Genomic DNA, 21,535 nt, shown 5'->3' with positions numbered 1-21,535 from the left:
ATGATCTTTTTTATGATTTTTTTTTTTGGTTTAAATCAAGATGAATATTTAATTCTTTTTTTACTGTTAATCAAACCAATTATAGAAAAGAAATCTTTTCATAAATGACGTTGAACGCTGCGATTTCATTGGCTTAGCGTTGCAGCACCTTTCGGCGTTTTATGTAAACTTCCCGGAAAATTCCGTCCAAAGTGCGATCCTTATTCTGCATAAGTAACGAAAAAATAAATCAATTACCTGAAGAAATCTCGGATTGAAGTAGGATCGCATTTGTGCAGTCACGAAAAAATTCTAATTTTTTATTTTGTATATATTTTGTGTGAATAGCTTCTGTTATATGCTCTCTTCTTCATAACCTCCTCCCCCTCTTCTCTCGCAAAATCTTTTTCAATCAAGCTCAGGTACGACGCACCTGCCAACGTGGACACGGACGCGTTGTTAGATTCGAACTCTTCATTTTGCAAGGGCGCGCTCATATCTAACGGCAGCTGTAGTCGTACTCGCGTTGCATTTCATTCTACCGAAGTGATGTTGGCGTTCGTCGTCTGCTACAACCCGATTTTGATTCCGTTTGCTACACAACCGAGTCACCATAACGAGCAGCCACACTCGCCTCCATCTGTATCTTCTTGCGCTTCCATTCTTTCAATTTTTCTTCTTATTTATACTTCGTATTTCTGTTCGCGTTCGAATTCTTCCCATCGGGCCACCGCCACGCCATGACTCAACAACGGAGAACATTCGGAGGTACTTTATTTGTTTGGAGGAACTATCTCATTGAAACGGATTGCAAGGGAGGAAAAGGGGAGTAATTAATGAGTACATTAATTTAAAAGAAATAAAAGGAAAAAATAATAAAGGAAAAAAGATACAAAAAGAAAAAAGCAACAGATTTTGATCTATCTATCTATCTATCTATCTATCTATCTATCTATCTATCAATCTATCTATCTATCTATCTATCTATCTATCTATTTATCTATCTATCTTAGATTTTTATCTATCTATCTATCTATCTATCTATCTATCTATATATCTATCTATCTAACAACATAGCTTGTTTTATTTTTAAACTAATAAAGTAAAAATACTATAGACCTCTCTAACCATACTAAGAAAAACGAAGTACAAAATACTTCCTAGTAATTTTTTTATATTCGAGAACCACATGCACCGCCAGGGTCGCGATCTCTATTCTATTATATTATATTATATTATATTATATTATATTATATTATAAGTGAAGACAACAATAAATAAAAAAAGACCAAGCAAAGACAAAACTAGGAAAAAAGAAAAATATATTTATATTGTGTCTGCTTTATTTTCTCTGGTTACACTACGGATCGAACTCATACCTTCCTGTTTACGCGTTGTGCTTATTATATCTTTGTATAATAATAAAAATACGGCCGCCATGAAAAGGTCAAAATACTACAGACTTTCGAAACGGCTATATTAACAACAACAACAACAACAACAACAACAACAATCTCTATTTAAAAGAAAGAATTTTTTATATACATATATATATATATATATATATATATATATATATATATATATATATATATATATATTTGCGAAAACAAACCAGCGACAACCATAATCGTCTATATCGTCAACGCCCTTGTTGCTTCTACGTCGCTCGCGTTCGTCGCTGCCCTCTTCTTGTACCTCTATCGTTGCTGGAGACTGCGACAACGTCGGCAGGCGTCCGCTTCAACGTTGGCGTGCGTTGCTGTTGACCAAATCAACAGAGTCGCTCGGATCGGCAGCGTTTCCCTCGTGTCAGGTTTTCTGGACCCTGTATACCACGCCGACAACGCCTCATCATCCTCTTTTACCCCCACCTTCTTTTTGGCACCAGTTGCTCGTTTACTCCAGCGCCTGCGTCGCCAGTGCTCGACAGCGACATTGCTGCTTGTGATGTCAACACCACTAGCAGCAGTCGATGCCTCTTCCTCTCCCATCTCCACAATGAATGAAACCCCGTTCCGAAGCAAACTGATGTCCCTAAAGGAGGACTTGAAGAGTAACAGTTTCTGGAAGTCAGTGCGATGCGAATTTCTCACCACGCTCCTCTACACCTTTATCGGGTGCGGTTCGTGGATCGTGTGGACCCAGGACGCCAAGCGACAATTACTGGACGAACGACGAATTGTGGAACATGAGGTCAAGATCGCCCTCACGTTCGGACTAGCCACGGCAACGTTTGTCCAGTGCGTGGGCCACATCAGCGGGGCCCACCTTAACCCCGCCGTTACTATGGCAATGTTGGTGACACGTAATGTTAACGTACTTAGAGCCGTATTTTATATAACCTCTCAGTGCGCAGGTGCCATTACTGGGGCTGGAATTTTGTACGGACTGACCCCACCCGAAGCGCAAGGGATCCTGGGGGTCACTACCGTTCATGCGGACATGACCAAGGGTCAAGCATTTGGTGTCGAATTTATGATTACATTCATCACAGTTTTTACGTTTTTTGCAAACCTTGACCCCAAACGTTCAGACATGGGGTCCAGGTCATTATCCATCGGATTATCTGTTACCCTTGGACATATGTTTGCGGTAAGTAAAAAACAGAATTTCTTCTTATTTCTTACTTTTGTTCGCTGGAAACGTGATGTTTTGAGAACAAAAATGTCGTAAGAGAACCATGATTAGGTTTACAACAGTTAAAAAAAAATTGTCAAGTGTAAACATCGAAATTTGAAAGAAAGAATAAATGTTTATTCGTACTATTGTGACAACCACAGTATCTATCTATCTATCTATCTATCTATCTATCTATCTATCTATCTATCTATTTATCTATCTATCTATCTATCTATCTATCTTATTCATGTATGTGTCTATATACTGCGCAATCTGGAGAGTGACAATTGGTATGAAGGGTTTCCTCTACATTGACCAAAACCGATTGCTCAAGATACTTAAGCATGTATGTATCCCCTTGCAAAAGATTCTCAACAGACATTCGTCTAGCTACAACCACTGTCAATAATTTCCTCTGCTTTCTATCTATACCTAAAATCAAACGCAAAATTTCATGAACGAAGTTTCTTTCATGGGTCTGTGGACATCTACATAGCGGGGCATAGTCGTTTTCAAATCCAACGTGCATATCCAAATCCAACGTACATATCCAAATCCAACGTACATATCCAAATCCAACATAGTCGTTTTCAAATCCAATATAAACAATATTTGTTGAGCCTTCCCTTTAAATAATCAAACCCTATCCAATTTCCACTAAAACCGATCATTACGGTGTTGTCTCACTAACCACGTGACAATTATTAATCTTTATCCTCGACTGGCTTTCGGATTTTGATAAGTGGTGACTCCCATGAATATATATATATATATATATATATATATATATATATATATATATATATAAAGATATATATATATATATACATAAATATATATAAATATATATATATATATACACGCAGAAAGTCTACATGATTTATATTTGCGTAAAATAACTATAGTAAACAAAACATCCTTCTATATATATTTATATATATATATATATATATATATATATATATATATATATATATATATATATATATATATACTCCTATAAATGTTTTTGTGTATTGATATTCATATTAAAAAAAACTTTTTTCTGTTTATTTAATTATTTATTTGCTTTCCCACTGAGCATTTAGGCACAAAGTTGTTTTTAATGTGGAGAGTAAAGGGAGGAGGACCAGCTCCCCCGAGGGGGAACTGGATAGTGACAATTGGTATGAAGGTTTTCCCTACATTGGCCAAAACTGATTGCTCAAGAGCAATGGTCTGTTATATGGTGTTTCCCTCACATATGGTCTTTGATTGCAGTATCTGCCGGAACAGATACTACACTTTGTTAACAGAAAAAAGATCTTGGCCCGAAGGCCAAGAAGAAAAAAGCCGAACCTTTTTTCTGTTTATTTAAAAAGAAAATATAACGTTGTTATATATGGGTTGTGGAATTGCATTTATCTGCAAAAGATCTAGCTAATTTGCATATTCATTTGAACATTCATTTTAATTGATTCCCTATTATTATTTGTTTTTTGGTTTTCTTACGGGATGATCATCTAACTGTTACGTGTAATTATATTCACGCAGAAAGTTTACATGATTTATATTTGCGTAATATTTGCGTAAAATAACTATAGTAAACAAAACATCCTTCTATATATATATATATATATATATATATATATATATATATATATATATATATATATATATATATATAATAAACATTTTGGTTTCGATTCTCGGTGGTGGCGCACGAGTCATTTAAAAAAAACAAACTTTTTAAATCATTACTATATATTGGGTCCAATATAATATATAATTATAAATACAAAATCTGCATTAATCAAAATATCACGTTAAAGTGCATTTATGACCCACTAGTCTATATATATATATATATATATATATATATATATATATATATATATATATATATATTTGGCTAGCTAGATATCTTGTCCATATATTTCCATACATAACACATGTGAATAAACAACAATCATCTTTTAAGATGTGCAATCATCATGTATGTATGTATGTATGTATTTATGTACGTATGTATGTATATATGTATTATGTATGTATGTATGTATGTATGTATGTATGTATGTATGTATATATATGTCTAATTATCTATTTTGGCAAATTTATCCATATTTACTTTGTCTCTCTATATATCCTATTAGTTTCAAGAATCTTTAACTTCATATGTACAGCCTTCCACGTTACCCATTAACCTTCGCACCATTATTAATTCTTTTTCATTCATGACGAATGAATGATTAATCAAAACTTGAGGCTTTTGTAACGTTTTAAATCGTTTTAATTTTCATTAAATTTAAGGTTGAATTGTTTGGTTTCCTAGATGTAGATTCACTGAAACCCTTATGTTTATTAAAGAGTGCCCGATGGAGGACAGTGCAAGTAATTTTATTATACAAACATTATTGTTTGGTTTCATATGTGCATATATGTTTCAGTTGAATCTAAATTCAGAGGGACCACCTCATTAGACGGAAAAAGTGCAATATTTATAACTCCCTATTTAGTCTGATGAGGTAGTTTCTCTGAATTGATGTTCCACTGAATCTATATGCACATCTGTAACTAATAATGTTTGTATAATAAACATACTATATATATATATATATATATATATATATATATATATATATATATATATATATTAGTATAAACTCACGAGAAATATTATATATATAAATATATATATTAGTGTTGGGACGATATATATATATATATATATATATATATATATATATATATATATATATATATATATATGTAAAACATTTTAAGGAGTCAACGCTGGTCGATAAATGTTTTATCATGTTCATGTTTCGTAAGGATTCCAAGTATATATATATTATTTCAAATATACATACTCAGTACTCCCAGTATATATATATATATATATATATATATATATATATATATATATATATATATTATTTCATATATATATATATATATATATATATATATGAAATTTTTATATATATATATATATGTACATGCACACACGCACATATATATACATACATACATATATACATACACAGTATACACAGTATACACACACACACACACACACACACACACACACACACACATATATATATTCAAGCACGTCTGGTTGAATACGACAGAGTTATTCTTTTTCCGATTTTCTGGATATCTTTTCCATTCGCTGAGCGGTCTTTTTAATTTTAGCTGGCATGTTATATAAAATGGCGCTCCAATGTTGTAGTTCAGCCATATTCTTCTCAAGCGCTTTCTATCGGTGCATCCGATTATCATCAGGAGCGATTGTTGTTGTTTTCTTTTTCTTTTCCTTTGCGGTTTTGTGTATTTATAATTTTTTTTATTGGTTATATAAAATAATTTACCCTTTACCATCCTGTACCCACCTTTATAAACAATAAAAAAATTATAAATACACCAAGCCTCAAGGAAAAGAAAAAGTAAACAACAATCGCTCCTGATGATAATCGGATGCACCGTAGAAAGCACTTGAGAAGAATATGGCTGAACTACAACATTTGGACTTGGCCTTTTGGCCAAGATCAAAGTGTAGTATCTGTTTTTCAGATGCAGCACTTCCATTTCTCGTTCTCTTTCAGTGGAGGAGAAATACTTCACGACTGAGATAATTTTTATTTTTTTTACCTTTTCTCCGCGTTAAAAAACGACCCTGGTGTCTAACTCTGTCCCGTGGGGAGGCATTGTAAATAGGTATAACATTTGGGCGCCATTTTATATAATATTCCAGCTGAAATTAAAAAGACCGCTCGGCGAATGGAAAAAATATCCAGAAAAATCGGAAAAAAGAATAACTCTGTCATGTTCAATCAGACGTACTTGAATAATGACTTGCTGCTAGTATATATATATATATATATATATGAGTTAGGCACTTAAGATTCATACTTGTCCGTAGATAAACTTATTTTCAAATATAAGCGATAAGTAATTACCAATTCTAAGTGGATGCCATCTAGAGATTGAAGGTTCAATAGCTAGTATAGGCTATACAAAGCATACAATGACAAAGCACTTTATTTTTACCTTGTCATTGCTGACTGAATGAGAGCAAGCTACTCCCTATTCAAAATTCTCTAGAGATTTCAGAGTTCAATGAGACACAACTGAAGAAAGCCATAGGTTATATCGGCTGAAACATTATGAGATTAACGTCCGATTAATTCAAATAATACATGAATTGATTTTATTCATATTCTTAATCTGTTGGATTTTATTCAAACATTTGTATTATATCTGGTGGTAGTCATTGGAGTGTTGGGCGAGCTGAATTTGTTTATACGTTAGCACACAATTCGCTAGCATTCACCACCTTACGTTGTTCCTGTCATAACAACTAAATTGGGAATTTCGCCAACGAATCTGTTTACATACATATGAAGTATGTATGTATGTATGTATGTATGTATGTATGTATGTATGCATGCATGTATGTATGTATGTATGTATGTATGTATGTATGTATGTATGTATCTATCTATCTATCTATCTATCTATCTATCTATGCGAGATGTTATTTTCGGAGAAACAGATATAAAAATAAAGTCTGAAAAAGTCCGGAATAAGCGACTAGATATTTGGTTCCAGTTATTTGAATTTGAAACCAAGGATACCAATTTTTTTGAGATTTTCTTTAACACATCGTTCCACATTAGTTCCTCTTGTTTGGATTAAAAACCGACGGTACAGATGTTTTCCTAATATTCTTTATCCCGTCTATCTATCTCTCTATTTATCTATCTATCCATACGAGACGCCATACTAGACGAAGAGAGAGAGAGAGAGAGAGAGAGAGAGAGAGAGAGAGAGAGAGAGAGAGAGAGAGAGAGAGAGAGAGAGAGAGAGAGAGTTAGAGTTTGGCATAGGCAACCAAATATTGTTCCCCCTTGTTTGGATTTAAAACCGACAGTACTGATGTTTTCTTAATATTCTGTAACACTTCTATCTATCTATCTATCTATCTATCTATCTATCTATCTATCTATCTATCTATCTATCTATCACTATACATTCACTAATTCGTATCTATACATCTATCGGTATTTATTTCTCTATTTACCTCTATCCTTTTAATTCCTTCTTTCTACACTTCGTGTTTTTCTTATTGCATCTAATTGACGTCTATCTATCCACAACGTGCTTCACGAAAATAGAAATTTTGCACAATACATTTACATGTAAATATGTAAATATTACAAGTAGAAAAAATTATTGAAAGAATAAGCATTATTAAAACCGAAGAAAAGTGCAAAGGTTAGACCCATTATTCATTATGCTGCCCATGAATAGCTGCACAACGACGTAGACTTAGCTACCATTCGTCCATGTATTGAGTATTGTTGTCATATCTGGGATGGTGCATCTAACACTGGTTTCTCTCTCTTTGACAGGGTTCAAAAAGAGTCTCTAATCTAATCTATCTCTCACGATCGGCCAAGTTCCAATCCTTGTCCTATTGCCGCAATGTTGTATCCTTGTGCCTGTTATACAAAGTCTGTAATGAATTGTCCTCTGACGAGCTAATAAAATTTGCGCACTCCTCAACGTAATACACCACTAATCCGAAAGGCAGCAAAATCCTACGCTTTACTCTTGAGTTCCTAAGATACCGTAACTTATCCTACTATAATAATTTCTTTCCTTTAAACTACTAGACTTTGCAATTCCCTCCATGTTTTCTGCTTCCCTGACTGCATGAACGTGTTGAAATTTAAATGTAATATGAACAAACACCTCGCATCATAAATCCCTTCATAGTGCCTCTTGAGACATGGTCTCACCAAGTAGCTCCTGATGTCCAAGTGCCACTATATCTTGATTGAAGTGAATAATAGTATAAAGAACAAAAAAAAAAAAAAAAAACAAACAAACAAACAAACAAACAAACAAATAAACAAACAAACAAAAAGCAAAACAAAGAAAACTTCCACTTGATATTTTGATGAGTTCAAGTGGAATTTTACTGCAAGCTTCCATTAATAGAATTTTTTGTTTCAAGGATTTTATACGGCTTTTGTATCAGATCAAACTTTATTTTTTTATTCTTTTTATTTTTTTATACGGCTTTTGTATCAGATCAAACTTAATTTTTTTAATTTTTTTTATTTTTTTTATACGGCTTTTGTATCAGGTCAAACTTTATTTTTTTATTTTTTGTATCAGATCAAACTCTATTTTTTTATTTTTTTTATACGGCTTTTGTATCAGATCAAACTTTATTTTTTTATTTTTTTATTTTTTTTAATACTGCTTTTGTATCAGATCAAACTTTATTTTTTTAATTTTTTTAATTTTTTTATACAGCTTTTGTATCAGATCAAACTTTATTTTTTTATTTTTTTATTTTTTTATACGGCTTTTGTATCAGATCAAACTTTCCTGGTGCTTAGTCCTTTTTTTTTTGCACACATATTTTCACATACTTTTTGTGATACTAATTTAGATTATTCTATTTAAGTGGATAGTTAGTTGCTTCTTGTCCGCTTAGACTCTTCCACGCATTTGCATAATATTGCTACTTTTCTTCCTAAGAATCTCCTCCTTGTACGTCTTTGAAGTCTTGGATCGCATAGGTGTCATTTTATCTTGCTATACAGTAGAACCCCAGGATACAGTATTAAAAATTAGTAACGAAATACAGTACACATGCATTGAAAAAACCGTATCCTAGGGCCACCTTATCCCGGGGTTTTACTGTACTCCAATTTCTATTTTTCTTTTTACATCGTTCACCTATTGACAGTGACTGCTCTGTTGCTGATGTTAGTATCCAGTAATATTGATAAAAAATCACAACTTCATCCTTCAAGCTCCATCTTTGTCTTCTGTGACTTCAATGCTCGTCATTAGGACCACGCTCTCATCTCACAGATTTTGCTAACTTTTCTCTGTCTCATGACTTATCTCAAATTGTCACATTTCCCACACGCTTTCCTGATCACGAACTTCATTAATAACGTTTCCTTCACTTCTTTCTCCTGAATCTTGTTCTATTTTCTCTTCTCATCCATTGGATTCTGACTATGTTGTTGTTGCTGTTGAGATTGATTTTTATGTTAAGTCATCAATTGATTGTTCTTTCATAGGAAGACGTTTAACTACAGGAAAGCTGGTTGGGATGGATTTTGTAGCTTCCTATATGACATTCCATGGGATCCTATTTATGGTGTGTCTCCGAATGCTGTTGCTAAGGAGGTTACTGACTGGGTTCTTATTGGAATTGACACCTACATTCCTCATCGTAAATTTCAAACCAAACTTGTGATTCTACCATTGCCCATGGTAATCATTTCTTTAATATACTCGTGATGATTCTGTGGCGTCTAGACAGTCCTAGAGAAGGGTTAGCAATGTTCGCAAGAGATAAATCTCCGAAGCTAAACCTAGTTATTCTCAAATGATTTGTGACACTATCTTACCCCCCCCCCCAAGTCGGTTCTTGTGATATTAGAGAATCTATAATTAGCAAGTCTTTTATTCATCCACTTTGTATTAGTTTCCGGGTCATTTCATTTTTAAATGATGAGGCTGATCTTTTCGTTGACAATTCTTCTCTTGATGATTCGGGTTCTGTTTTTCCGGATTTTTATTAATTCTGTAGTTATTGTAAATGATGTAATTCTGTAGTTATTGTAAATGATGTAATTCTGTAGTTATTGTAAATGATGGTTGCTAAGGTTCTTACTGATCTTGGTTCGATTCCGGCTGTTTTCAAACGCTGTGCACCTGAATTTTTTCTATCCTCTCCAAATTATTCAATATTTGGCTGTCTTAGTCCTGTTTTCCTTCTTGTTGGAAGGCGTCATCTGTTGTCCCTATCTTTAAAACTACTGGTGATCGATCTGACCAAAGCAAGTATCGTCCTGTTAGTCTTCTCTTTGTTATTAGGAAAGTTTTTATCAACAGTAAGCTAGTTCATTTTCAGGAAGGTCCCACATCTTTAGTGATGTTTACTATAGCTTTCGTAGTTTTCACTGAACAGTTTATCTAATAACTGCTCTAACTGAACGGATCTGTCGGTTAATAGATATTGTCGCATATGAGCTAGTGAATTTCTGTCTCAGTTTTTAACAAAAAATAAATATTATTATGGCATGTGTTCTACAGAATTGTCTGATCTATTCCCTGCTTTCTTTGTTCCAGCTCGTTTGACTCGTTGGTCTAGAGATCTTCAACAATTCGCTGCTTTGTCATACATCATTGTAATCTAGCTTCCTATTCCGGTACATTCTTTCCAAGAACTGCAAGGAGAGGGTAAAGACGATGAGCTTGGCATTTCGAAAGTGTTCGACGGAGTGTGGCATTCTGAGATTATAGTATTTGTGCTAAAGTTGTTGACATTATTAAGTCTTTTCTTTCTGATCGAAGCTTTTGAGTAACTCTGGATGGTACTTCTTCATTTTCTTTTTCTTTTGATGCCGATGTTCCTCAGCGCTATAGTCTGTGTTTTTCTCTATGTAAATGGCTTTCTAGATAATATTATTAATAAAATAAACATTTATGCTGATGACACCACCCTCTATTCTGATATTGCTTCTCGCCTATATTCCTAGGCTCAGTTAAAATATGCAGTTGATCTAAAAGTTGAGCCGGGTTCAGTTATAGATTACGGTAAGAAATGACTTGTTTCTTTTAATCTTATTAAGACTCAACTCGTGTCTTTCAGCCAACGGCATGCCCCTTTTCTACCTGAGATTCTTATGGATGGCTCTACTCTCAGCGCGAAATTGACTCTAAAACTTCTTGATCTTTTTTTCTCATTAAATCTTTCTTGGAGTAAATAAATTAAATCAATTGCAACATCCGCTTCTCGTAAAATCGGTTCTCTCTATCGCTCTCAACACTTTCTTACACCTGAGATTATTCTCTCTCTACAAATCTCTTATCAGACGATATATGAAGTATTATTGTCGCATATGAGCTAGTTAATTTCTGTCTCATTTAAAGGTTCTTGATTAAGTTTAGAAACGTATCTGTAATTTGATTGACCCCTACTTTTTTTTCCTGCAACCCCTCCCTCACAAACGTGATGTTGCTAGTCTCAGTTAAAAAAAAAATATTATTATGGCATGTGTTCTACATAATTGTCTGATCTATTCCCTGCTTTCTTTCTTCCAGCTCGTTTGACTCGTTGTTCTAGAGATCTTCAACAATTCGCTGTTTTGTCATACATCATTGTAATACAGCTTCCTATTCCAGTACATTCTTTCCAAGAACTGCAAGATTGTAGAACTATCTTCCTGCTCACAGTTTCCCTCCTACCTACGGCCTTGGTCTTCTCAAGACTAAGGTCAATAGGCATCTCTTGTTTTTAAGATGATTATCATTCATTCTTGTTAGCTACGTCCAGTAGCTTTATGCCTTGTCCTGGGCGATTTTCATTAAAACATAATAAATATATATAGTAACAATAATCTATAGTAATATATAGTGCTGTAATAGTGATAAGTAGTTATGTATATCTAAATACAAAAATAGGTTGAAGGTTTCTAAAATGCATACGAGTGTAACGTTGCAGTTACAAACAAAATAAATAAATAAAAATCTGGGTCGGCGTCTTTTCGTTTTTAACAAAAGCATTTATTACTGTTCTTCTCTCGTCTCGACTCCACTTAAAAGTCTCTCGCCATCATCCATCTCACCCGGTGTACATTTTTCTTCTCCGACCTCATGCTAGCCGTAGCTAGTCATTTCTCGCCTCCGACATTACACGCCCAGTTTCTTCGACGCCGTCATTTTTTCTGTCGACCACGAGGTACATTTTTTCTTCTTTTTTCCCATTTTCTTCTCACACACACTTCCTAATTTGCATATGCGCGTTTTTCAGCTACTACTGCTACTAATCTCTTCGCAAGCCAGCTTTCCTTCGCTACTGCTGCTATTTTCTCACGCGCTCATGTGCATTATGTTACACTGTGGCGTCGTGGATAAAATACTTGGTTAATTCAATTATAAATTGGGCGTGTTTCCGTGGATTTTTTCCAACCTTTTTGGTTTAAATGCATTATTATGACATCATCGTTTATCGCAGCGGGGATGTCTTTGGAAGACATGGCACACCAGCTCCACAAGAGAATAAACAATATAACAACAAGCGTATCCCCTTTAGATAAAGGGTTGATATAAAGTCTGTTGCACCTGTTAGTGGATATTGTGTCAAGTTCTCGATGTAGTTAGGCGTCATTAATTCTCTACTAAGTATATTAAAAATACATATTTTTTACATTTGAAGAAGCATTAAGGACTCGAGAGTTGAGCTGACATTCGATTGTCCCTAGCAAGTCGCATTTCCCAACTGCTCAGAAATAAGTTCCGATTTTAACTTTTGTGATCAAACTTTAATAGAAACTATGTCATTGTCAAATGTCATAATATTATGCTTTATTGCTACTACTAAATCTAAGTCTGCGCATTAATACGAAAAATAAAATGATTACGTGTGGTTTTACTGCGGCACAATGACCTCAAAGAGCTCCACACATTTATTAGCCTTATACGCAACCTTCTTTGTACTATGATGAAGAGGATTATAATTTAAAATGTTATTAAGAACATGGCGACTTAATTTGATGAGGAACAGTAACATGACTAAAGTTTAAAACAAATAAAATTGCTTACACGCCCTTAAAATGCTGTCTGGTTCGAAAGTGCTAAACATTTTACATTTAATTTATAAGCGAAACTATTCTCTTCCCTGCAACCTCTTTCTCACTGAAGAGATGTTGCTAGCCTGTCTCTGCTTTATCGTTATTTTCACGACAAGTACTTGTTTGAGCTCCAATCTATGGTCCCCACTGGCTTGGCTTTCACAAAAACACTCGTTTTTCTGAAACCAATATCAAGAATTTTCCCCACTCTTTATCTGTGCCTAAACCTAAACTCGATTCCATGAACAAAGCTTCTTTCTTAAAACCGCACGCCTGTGGAATTCTGTACCGTTTTCCTGCTTTCCACCAGACTATAATATAGTTGTCTTCAAGTTCAACGTAAACAAGTTCTTGATGAGCCAACCCTTAAATAATCCAATTTACCAAATTTCCATTACTAACGATTACTACGACATTTTCCCATTGACTACTGTACACTCGTTAACCCTTATCCTCGAGAAGCCTCCGGGTCTTGATAAGTGGTGACTCCTTAGTAAAACCAAGTCCGAGGGAAGGCAGAATAGAAGACTTTTCGGCATTTAGAAATCTCAATAGTGAAGGGGGGAATTTTTGCTGCTTATCAGGTTAGTCTATCAGAGCACATTTCATTAAAGTCCTTGTAAAATAGACACAAAGATGCAACATTGCGGCGATGGGACAGAGGTTGGAGCTTGGCTGATAGTGTGGGATCTATTAGATTTTATGTTATTATAACTTTATTATAACATTATTATTTTGAAAGCCATTCTTAATTTCTGATCTTTGTTTTTCTCTTGTTGTAATAACTGTATAGCACGTAAATCAGTTTTGGTTGTTTTGTTTTACGGCATATCAATCCTTTTCAGGTTATTTAATGCCGAATCTGGTGATTTTGAAGAACGATTTTTTAATATAGTATATTTGTTTCTTAAGTCGTATTCTATTTAACCCATTGTTGGGACCCTAACAGGTGCTACCACTCCGGGTCAGAGTGGACCTGGGAGCAATGGCAATTAAAGGGTGGCTCCACACTCCTTAAGGCATGCAATCTGGGGCCCTCACCATCGGATATAGTTTAAGGTCATATCCAGGACCGTAAATCAGTTTTGTTTCTCGAATTTGTTAACAATTAAGAGAAAGCGTTACTCGATGGTCAGAAGACAAGAATTTATTATAAGAAAACTTAACAATTGACATGGATAAAATTTCGAACAAATGCTTTTCAGGTAAAAAACACTATTACGTATGTACATGTCATGTCGAAATGGAAACGGGTCGTTCTTGTTGCATAAAAGAACAGAAGATATCACTTCATGACGGCGTTTCTTTTAGTTCTCGTTCAATTCGTGAGGCACTTATTTATAAATTTTTTTGTCTTTCCAATCTCTCTCAAGTGTTTGTAAATCTTCGTATACTTTACGTCTAAATCAGAAGCAAGTTCTCAAACAATTGTGTGTGGATTGGCTTCGACTAATGCTCTTAATTGATCGTTGTTAACATCCGAGGGCCGACCATTGCGCTCATCACTTTCAAGACTCTCGTCGCCGCCGCGAAATTTCTTAAACCATCATTGTGCTGTGTGTTCAGTAGTGGTTCCTGGGACAAACGCTTCGTTGATATCACGAGCTGTTTCAGCAGCTTTTCGGCCAAGTTTGAATTGAAATAAGCAACTTGCGCGAATTTGCTTTTTTTCTATCTTGTATTCAACATTCTGAAAAGAAGTCATAATCGTTTTAAAACGATTGTAATTCAAACGATTAGATAGAGCGAAAAAAAAAACCTCTTTAAAATGATATATAAAGTAAAGGTACTATAACGAAAACTTATTTTAAAATACATCATTTGAAATCAAAATTTAAAATCCCGCAAGAACCTTCTAGTCAATTAATAGATGAAATACGTCATCTTACACATTTCCCCTATATCAAATCAATAGAATCTGGCAATGATGCATTCTTGTCAACAAGGAAATAGTGGTTAAAAAACAAACAGATAAACTAAACAAAATATATTTAAAAAATAGCTTTTACCAAACGTAAGAAAAATTACTTTTCTTCCTATTTATATAATTTCGTTTTCTTTTTTTTTTTTTAATTTTGAAAAAAAGTTTTATCCCAATTTAAGATTCAGTTCAGATCCGATATCTTTGCAGTCAGAATCCTAAATAGCTGATTCAGCTTTGCGGAAATAACGAAAGTATGATTTCGTTTCTTTTGTAGTCATGCACGTAAAATATTTTTAAAATATTTTAAAAAATACTTAAATAAAATAAATATTTAAATATTGAATAAATTTTACGCCAGCTGTAAGGTATGTTCCTTTCTAATTTAGTCAGAGATGGTCTCGTGGCCAGGTTCGAATCCCTCAACCTGAATTAATCGTGAATTCCTACACTGATGATTCTCGAAAGAATAAAACAATAGAGAGAGAGAGAGAGAGAGAGAGAGAGAGAGAGAGAGAGAGAGAGAGAGAGAGAGAGAGAGAGATAAGGACAAACCGATCCGATTGACAAAAGGATAGACAGATACCCCACCACCGCTACACCTAGTTACATTGTGCGCGCCCCCGTTGCTTACGTCACTTCAGATACGTCTTCTCTGCTGAAAGTTCCGCCAGCTAAAACGAGACAGGAAATCTCTGGTATCACGTGACTTCATTGACTTCCGTTCTTCTCGTGCCTCTGACCTTTAATGTTACTTTCTCACCCATGACCGACCAACAAAGTAACTAAAGTCTTATACATACGTGTGCGGGTGTTTATACAATGTCCCTTTTCCACAATTGATTCGGCACATACACACGCGCGCACGCACGCACACACATATATATGTAATATATAATATCTGTTATTGTTATTTTTAACGATATAAGTAGTTGCTTAATTGTATTTAAGTTTCGCTTTTCTAAGCGGTTAAGTGGTTACCCCCCCTTTTTTTGTTTTGCGTCGCACACCCTTTTTGAACTTTTAAGTTTTTAGCTCTTTTTATTTATTAAATATTCAAATATTTCTTTAAATATTTAACAAATATTTTCATCCAAACTTTTATGCACGCAAATTATTTTAAAAGTATCTATATAAAATAAATATTTTAATATTAATAAATAATGCATCTATCTATCTATCTATCTATCTATCTATCTATCTATCTATCTCTTTGTATATATGTATATATATATCTAGAGAGAGAGAGAGAGAGAGAGAGAGAGAGAGAGAGAGAGAGAGAAAGGGAGGAAGGCGAGAAGTGCAGATCGACTAACAAACAGATAGAGGGGTAGTTCGCCTCGCTACACCTAGTTATATTGTACGCACTCTCATTGCCTACATCACTCTAAATACGTCTTTTCTGCTTGGAGTTTAGCCAGCTAAGATGAGGTAGAAAATGTCAGTCTAGAGTCACGTGATTTAATCGACTTCTGTTCTAGGTTACCTCTGATCCTTAATGTTACTTAATGATTGACCAACAAACTAACTAAAGTCTTTTTAGTATGTGCGTATGTGTTTATACAGGGTCTCTTTTCTACACTTTTAGTATGTGCGTATGTGTTTATACAGGGTCTCTTTTCTACACTCGTTTTTTTTTCTCGTCATGTGTCGTTTTTTTTTCTCGTCATCGTGTCACGTGTCGCTTAACTAGACGAATAAACTACTCATATATGAAAAACACAAGGAGACTTTTCTGAGATTTCCAAGGTTTTATTAAGAATAATTTGCTTATGGAGAGAGAGAGAGAGAGAGAGAGAGAGAGAGAGAGAGAGAGAGAGAGAGAGAGAGAGAGAGAGAGAGAGAGAGTAATAACTAACGCTTAACTTATTAAACTTACTTTCTATTTGACAAAATGGTTGATGTGTAGACGGACAGACATCGGTAACATTTAGCTTAGATTATTTCTACATTGTTAGCGTGTCTCGTTCGCATGCTTCCAATAAAGAGACTAAACTGAATCCATTAGTTTTCTCTCGCTCGAAAATGTGATTCATATCATATTGTGGTTATTCGTTTTTTTTTTTTATCTACGGAGTTTGGCCTGTTGACTTTCACTTCATCACGCCACCTGTTTCTGGGTATGATTCCGTTTGCAGCTAAGTAATCTTGAAATGTACTAATGTGACCCATATCAAAATTTCGCGCATACTTAATTGCTACTGATTGACGTAGAGTCCCTACAACGTAACATTAAGTGTCACTCAAATAGCAGTATAGTAAACAGGTGAGAAATTGTAGACAAAATATCGTATCACAAACGCAGTAGAATATTATTATTTACCGACTTGTGTAGTTTTAACGTACTGAAAATCTAATTTTATATTTCAGAATATTTTTTCATGTTCATATTATTTATCGTTACACTAAAATAAGAACGTGTGACTACGCGAAGCATTTAACTGAACAAATAATCGCATGTTTCATTTTTTTCTAACGAAATTTTTACTTTGAAATGAAAAGAAACAGTATATATATATATTATTCCTTAATTGGAATTTTTTTATTTTGAGATGAGCATTTTTATGTTAATTTTATTTTTATTTCGGACTATTAGTCTCATCTTTATTAGTTGTTGTTTGTTTGTTTTTATTGGTTCACAACGTTTCGGCCAATTTCCTCTGGCCTTCGTCAGACGTTGAATCTCTACGGTTCCAGATGAACATTGTCTGAAGATAGCGGTTTCAATCCCACCCAAAGCGTGCCAGAGGTAATTGGTCAAAAATGTGGTGAGACGACGACAACTACGGATGGCAGTGATGGCTGAGAATGCAGTTAGGAGATTCGAAGTTCCTATCCGTCGCGGTTACCACCTGACGAAGGCCAGAGGAAATTGGCCGAAACGTTGTGAACCAATAAAAACAAACAAACAACAACTAATAAAGATGAGACTAATAGTCCGAAATAAAAATAAAATTAACGAAAAGAAACAGTTTCAAAACATTTAAGTATACAGTTCGGTAGAAAATTAAATTTTATTGTGTTCGGCGAAAGTTATTTGTCGTAATTGTTTTTGTTTTATTATCAGTTTCTCGACTGTTAACTATAATGCCTGATTACTCAAATCAAATTTATTGTCCAAATTAACAAAATGAAACAAACCATGTAAAAAGAAAACTTAGTGAGGATACGTGTAAGCTTATCGAGGTCACATGAAAGTAAATAGTAGTCAGTGCTTGTGCGACTGCGATTGTCGCACGTAGTTCCGTGAAGACCTCACGGCTAACATTACATCATTATATTTATTAAGTGATGGGTTTAGCAGGAACTTTTGTTCTACTCTGCGTTGTAAGGAAGCAATAAAATTGTCTTTATTAACCTTGCTCTGTCATATTTGATTCAACTTGGAGTTATCCGGGATAATAAATATAAAGTCTGAATATCTATCTTTTGGTAGGATGTTCCCCTACGCAGAAATATATATATAGTTCCTATTTACTTTGCCTTCCCACGAGGAAAGAGTTAGACACTAGTGTCGTTTTTTTTTTAATGTGGAGAAAAGGAACAAAAATTAAAAATTGTCTCAGTCGTGAAGGATTTCTCCTCCACTAACTGAGAACAAAAATCGAAGCGTAGCATCAAAACAGATACTAAACTTTGATCTTAGCCTGAAGGCCAAGCTATAGTTTATGCCTCTTTTCTTCTTCTTAGGCAAAAGCGCGTACGCTTATCTTTTCATGTGTTCCGTGGAAACCGTAATTTGGCGTTGTGGTGAAAAACTCTACTCAGTCATGGCTGACAGAGAAAAGCATGCTATCCCGTTGATTAACTAAAGAGTTCCATCTAAAAGTCCGTGAAGATTTCCAAGTTCGAAAAGAAGATTCTCGAGTTTAATAAGACATACCTGAAAAAGGTCGGAGGTTACATCGACCTAAACGTTGTGAAAATAGCACTCAATATGAGATCAATAGTCAGAATAATCCAAAATAATGGTAATTATTAATCCTCATCTAAAAAATTCATAAACATAATCCTTGTAAAGTAAATTTAAATCCTTTTAAATGATTTAATACAACAAGATTCGTCCTTGCCCACCCCGCTGCTCAAGTGAGTGGCAATCACATAAATATTACCAGCCATGATACATTTAGCGTTGCCCTAATCTGGACGTCGACTATGGCTTCTGGCAGCTTGTTCAACTGCTTAGTGATTCAATGTGATACAACTCTATCGACTCGAGCAACGCTGAGTTATCTTGAAATAATAACTAATAATTGTCTAAAGCAAAATCGATAGACATGTTTTTAAAGAGGAACTCAATTGATGTTCTCGTTGATCAAAGTATTGAATTTAAAAGCAAGTATCGATTCGTTCGAGTGAAGAGGCATGTGGTATGGCATGAGACGACGCCAAGTCTATCTTCATCGATACACCAAGTGAAACATGATCTATCTATCTATCTATCTATCTATCTATCTATCTATCACAATAATGCTGTACTTTAATTAAATGAAAAATGAAAATCATTTTTATATAACTTTCTATTAAACTTTCAGTGAAATCCATCTTAATCATAGAAAACTTTAGAATGTATTTTATTTCTTCATTTTGATGGTGATATTGGATCCACAAGCGATTGTTCTAGAAGAGAAAGTTGAACGTCTGATCTTCTTGACGGTTGTATTATAGTCAAATCTGGTTGATGTGAATCACATGGTTTGCGCGTAAATTCGAATATGATCAAGCCACATTATTGTAAACCATTATTTCGTTAAGTTAAAATGAAAACATTAGAAAAGCGAGTAATGAATATATTTATACGGTAGCGTGTGTGTTATTTTCTGTGTCACGCTTACATCTGGGTAGTTTAATTGTTATGTACTTCCATTTCTAATCACAAATAGTTCTACCAAGAAGTCTTCATAAGTTTTGGTTTCGGTTTCGATTATAGCTGATGGCACTTAAGTCATCTATCTTTTTTTATAAATAATTTTATGAAGAATGCTTCATAAGTATTGGTTTCGGTTTCGATTATGGTTGAAGGAAGTTATATATATGTATATATATAAATATATATATATATATAGTAAGTTATATATATATATATATATATATATATATATATATTTCATAAGTTTTTATTTCAATTTCGATTTAAGCTAATGCACCGAAGTCATGTGGATATATATTTTTTTGTTTTTGAAATCGCTACTTTGAAATATATAAAAATCGATAGAACATTAACTCTATAATAATATAGACGAAATCTGCAAGAATTAAAATATATTTAAGCGTACTTTACGACCGGGCTCTGCCGGACGTTCGTGCTAGCTTAGATAAATATGTTTGCAGTTAAAAAACTACAATAATATTAGAGCGTCTCCATTTACATTGAACATCTACAGAATGCCAACATCAATATATTACAAATGAATGAGTTCCATGTGGAATTTCCACAGGTCCCGCTAGTAATTAATTAATGCAAATTTTTTTTATTAAATAAAAAATTAAAAACATTTTTATTTAATTTTCTCAGAGATTATTTAAAGAGGGGTCTAAAAAAACCTTAATCTCCATATCGATGCAGCCATTGCTGCTGCTGATGTTATGCTAGCAGACTAGGGCAACGAGTGCGACGAAGATCTACGATTTGTTGATCAAGTGTTCTTGGGAGAGTCACTCTGGCTCTATCAAACCGATGTTTACCAAAGAAGAATATACTGCTTAACGATGGTAGAATTTGCTCTTAACATAGCTCTGGAAATAATTAGGTTAATTGTGGATGCAGCCTGATCAAATAAAGAAGGCAAGCTCAGCGTACGCCGACGACGGCATAATCATGTCGAGACACCTGTTTCCGCTAGGTCACCAAAGTCAGACAATATTGAGCCTCATCAGTATCATGACGGGTGACGATTTGGGAATACCAGGCGCTGTATATAGGAGGACTTCGACAACTGAATATACATGCAACTGGAGAATGCTTTTAACTTTGATTTTCCTATGACACTTCCTCCTTCAGTGAATGAATGCCGTTAAAAATATTGACGCCTTGAACAGAGATGAAGGTGCCACACACACACAGCAACTGTTGGCAAACATTTATATTATTGGTTAGCCAGCAAAACATGACTTAAAAACGACGACGGTTAAAATAATACTTGAATGTTATGACAGTAAAAATGTTGTTTCAATTATATCGTTACAAAAACAATTTATTTTTTAAAGTAATATCTTATTAAAGAATGTTATTTTTAAATAGGAAATAAAATATTACTCCAAACGATAGGTATCTCACTGGGATTGGATCTTGCACCATTTCGGGCAAATCTGTATTTACATAGACCCGAGTATATATATGTGCCATCACAAATAAAAA

The 21,535-nt window shown here is 34.2% G+C and overlaps 1 protein-coding gene across 1 annotated transcript in view; it reads left to right on the top strand.

The window, feature by feature from the left end:
- The first annotated feature begins 250 nt into the window (after positions 1-250).
- The window catches only part of LOC145254906 (aquaporin AQPAe.a-like), a 247,235-nt gene continuing 225,950 nt past the window's right edge, over positions 251-21,535 (top strand). Inside the window, exon 1 of the mRNA XM_080113847.1 lies at positions 251-2,574. Coding sequence (XP_079969973.1) covers positions 1,930-2,574 — 645 coding nt within the window. The 5' untranslated portion in view covers positions 251-1,929. The remainder of the gene's footprint in view (positions 2,575-21,535) is intronic.

The sequence above is a fragment of the Euprymna scolopes genome, chromosome 30 (assembly GCF_053919585.1).
Source record: "Euprymna scolopes isolate OS-2025 chromosome 30, ASM5391958v1, whole genome shotgun sequence".
NCBI lineage: Eukaryota > Metazoa > Mollusca > Cephalopoda > Sepiida > Sepiolidae > Euprymna > Euprymna scolopes.
The sequence above is the reverse complement of the archived record's forward strand: the minus strand, read 5'-3'. Positions and strand labels throughout refer to the sequence as shown.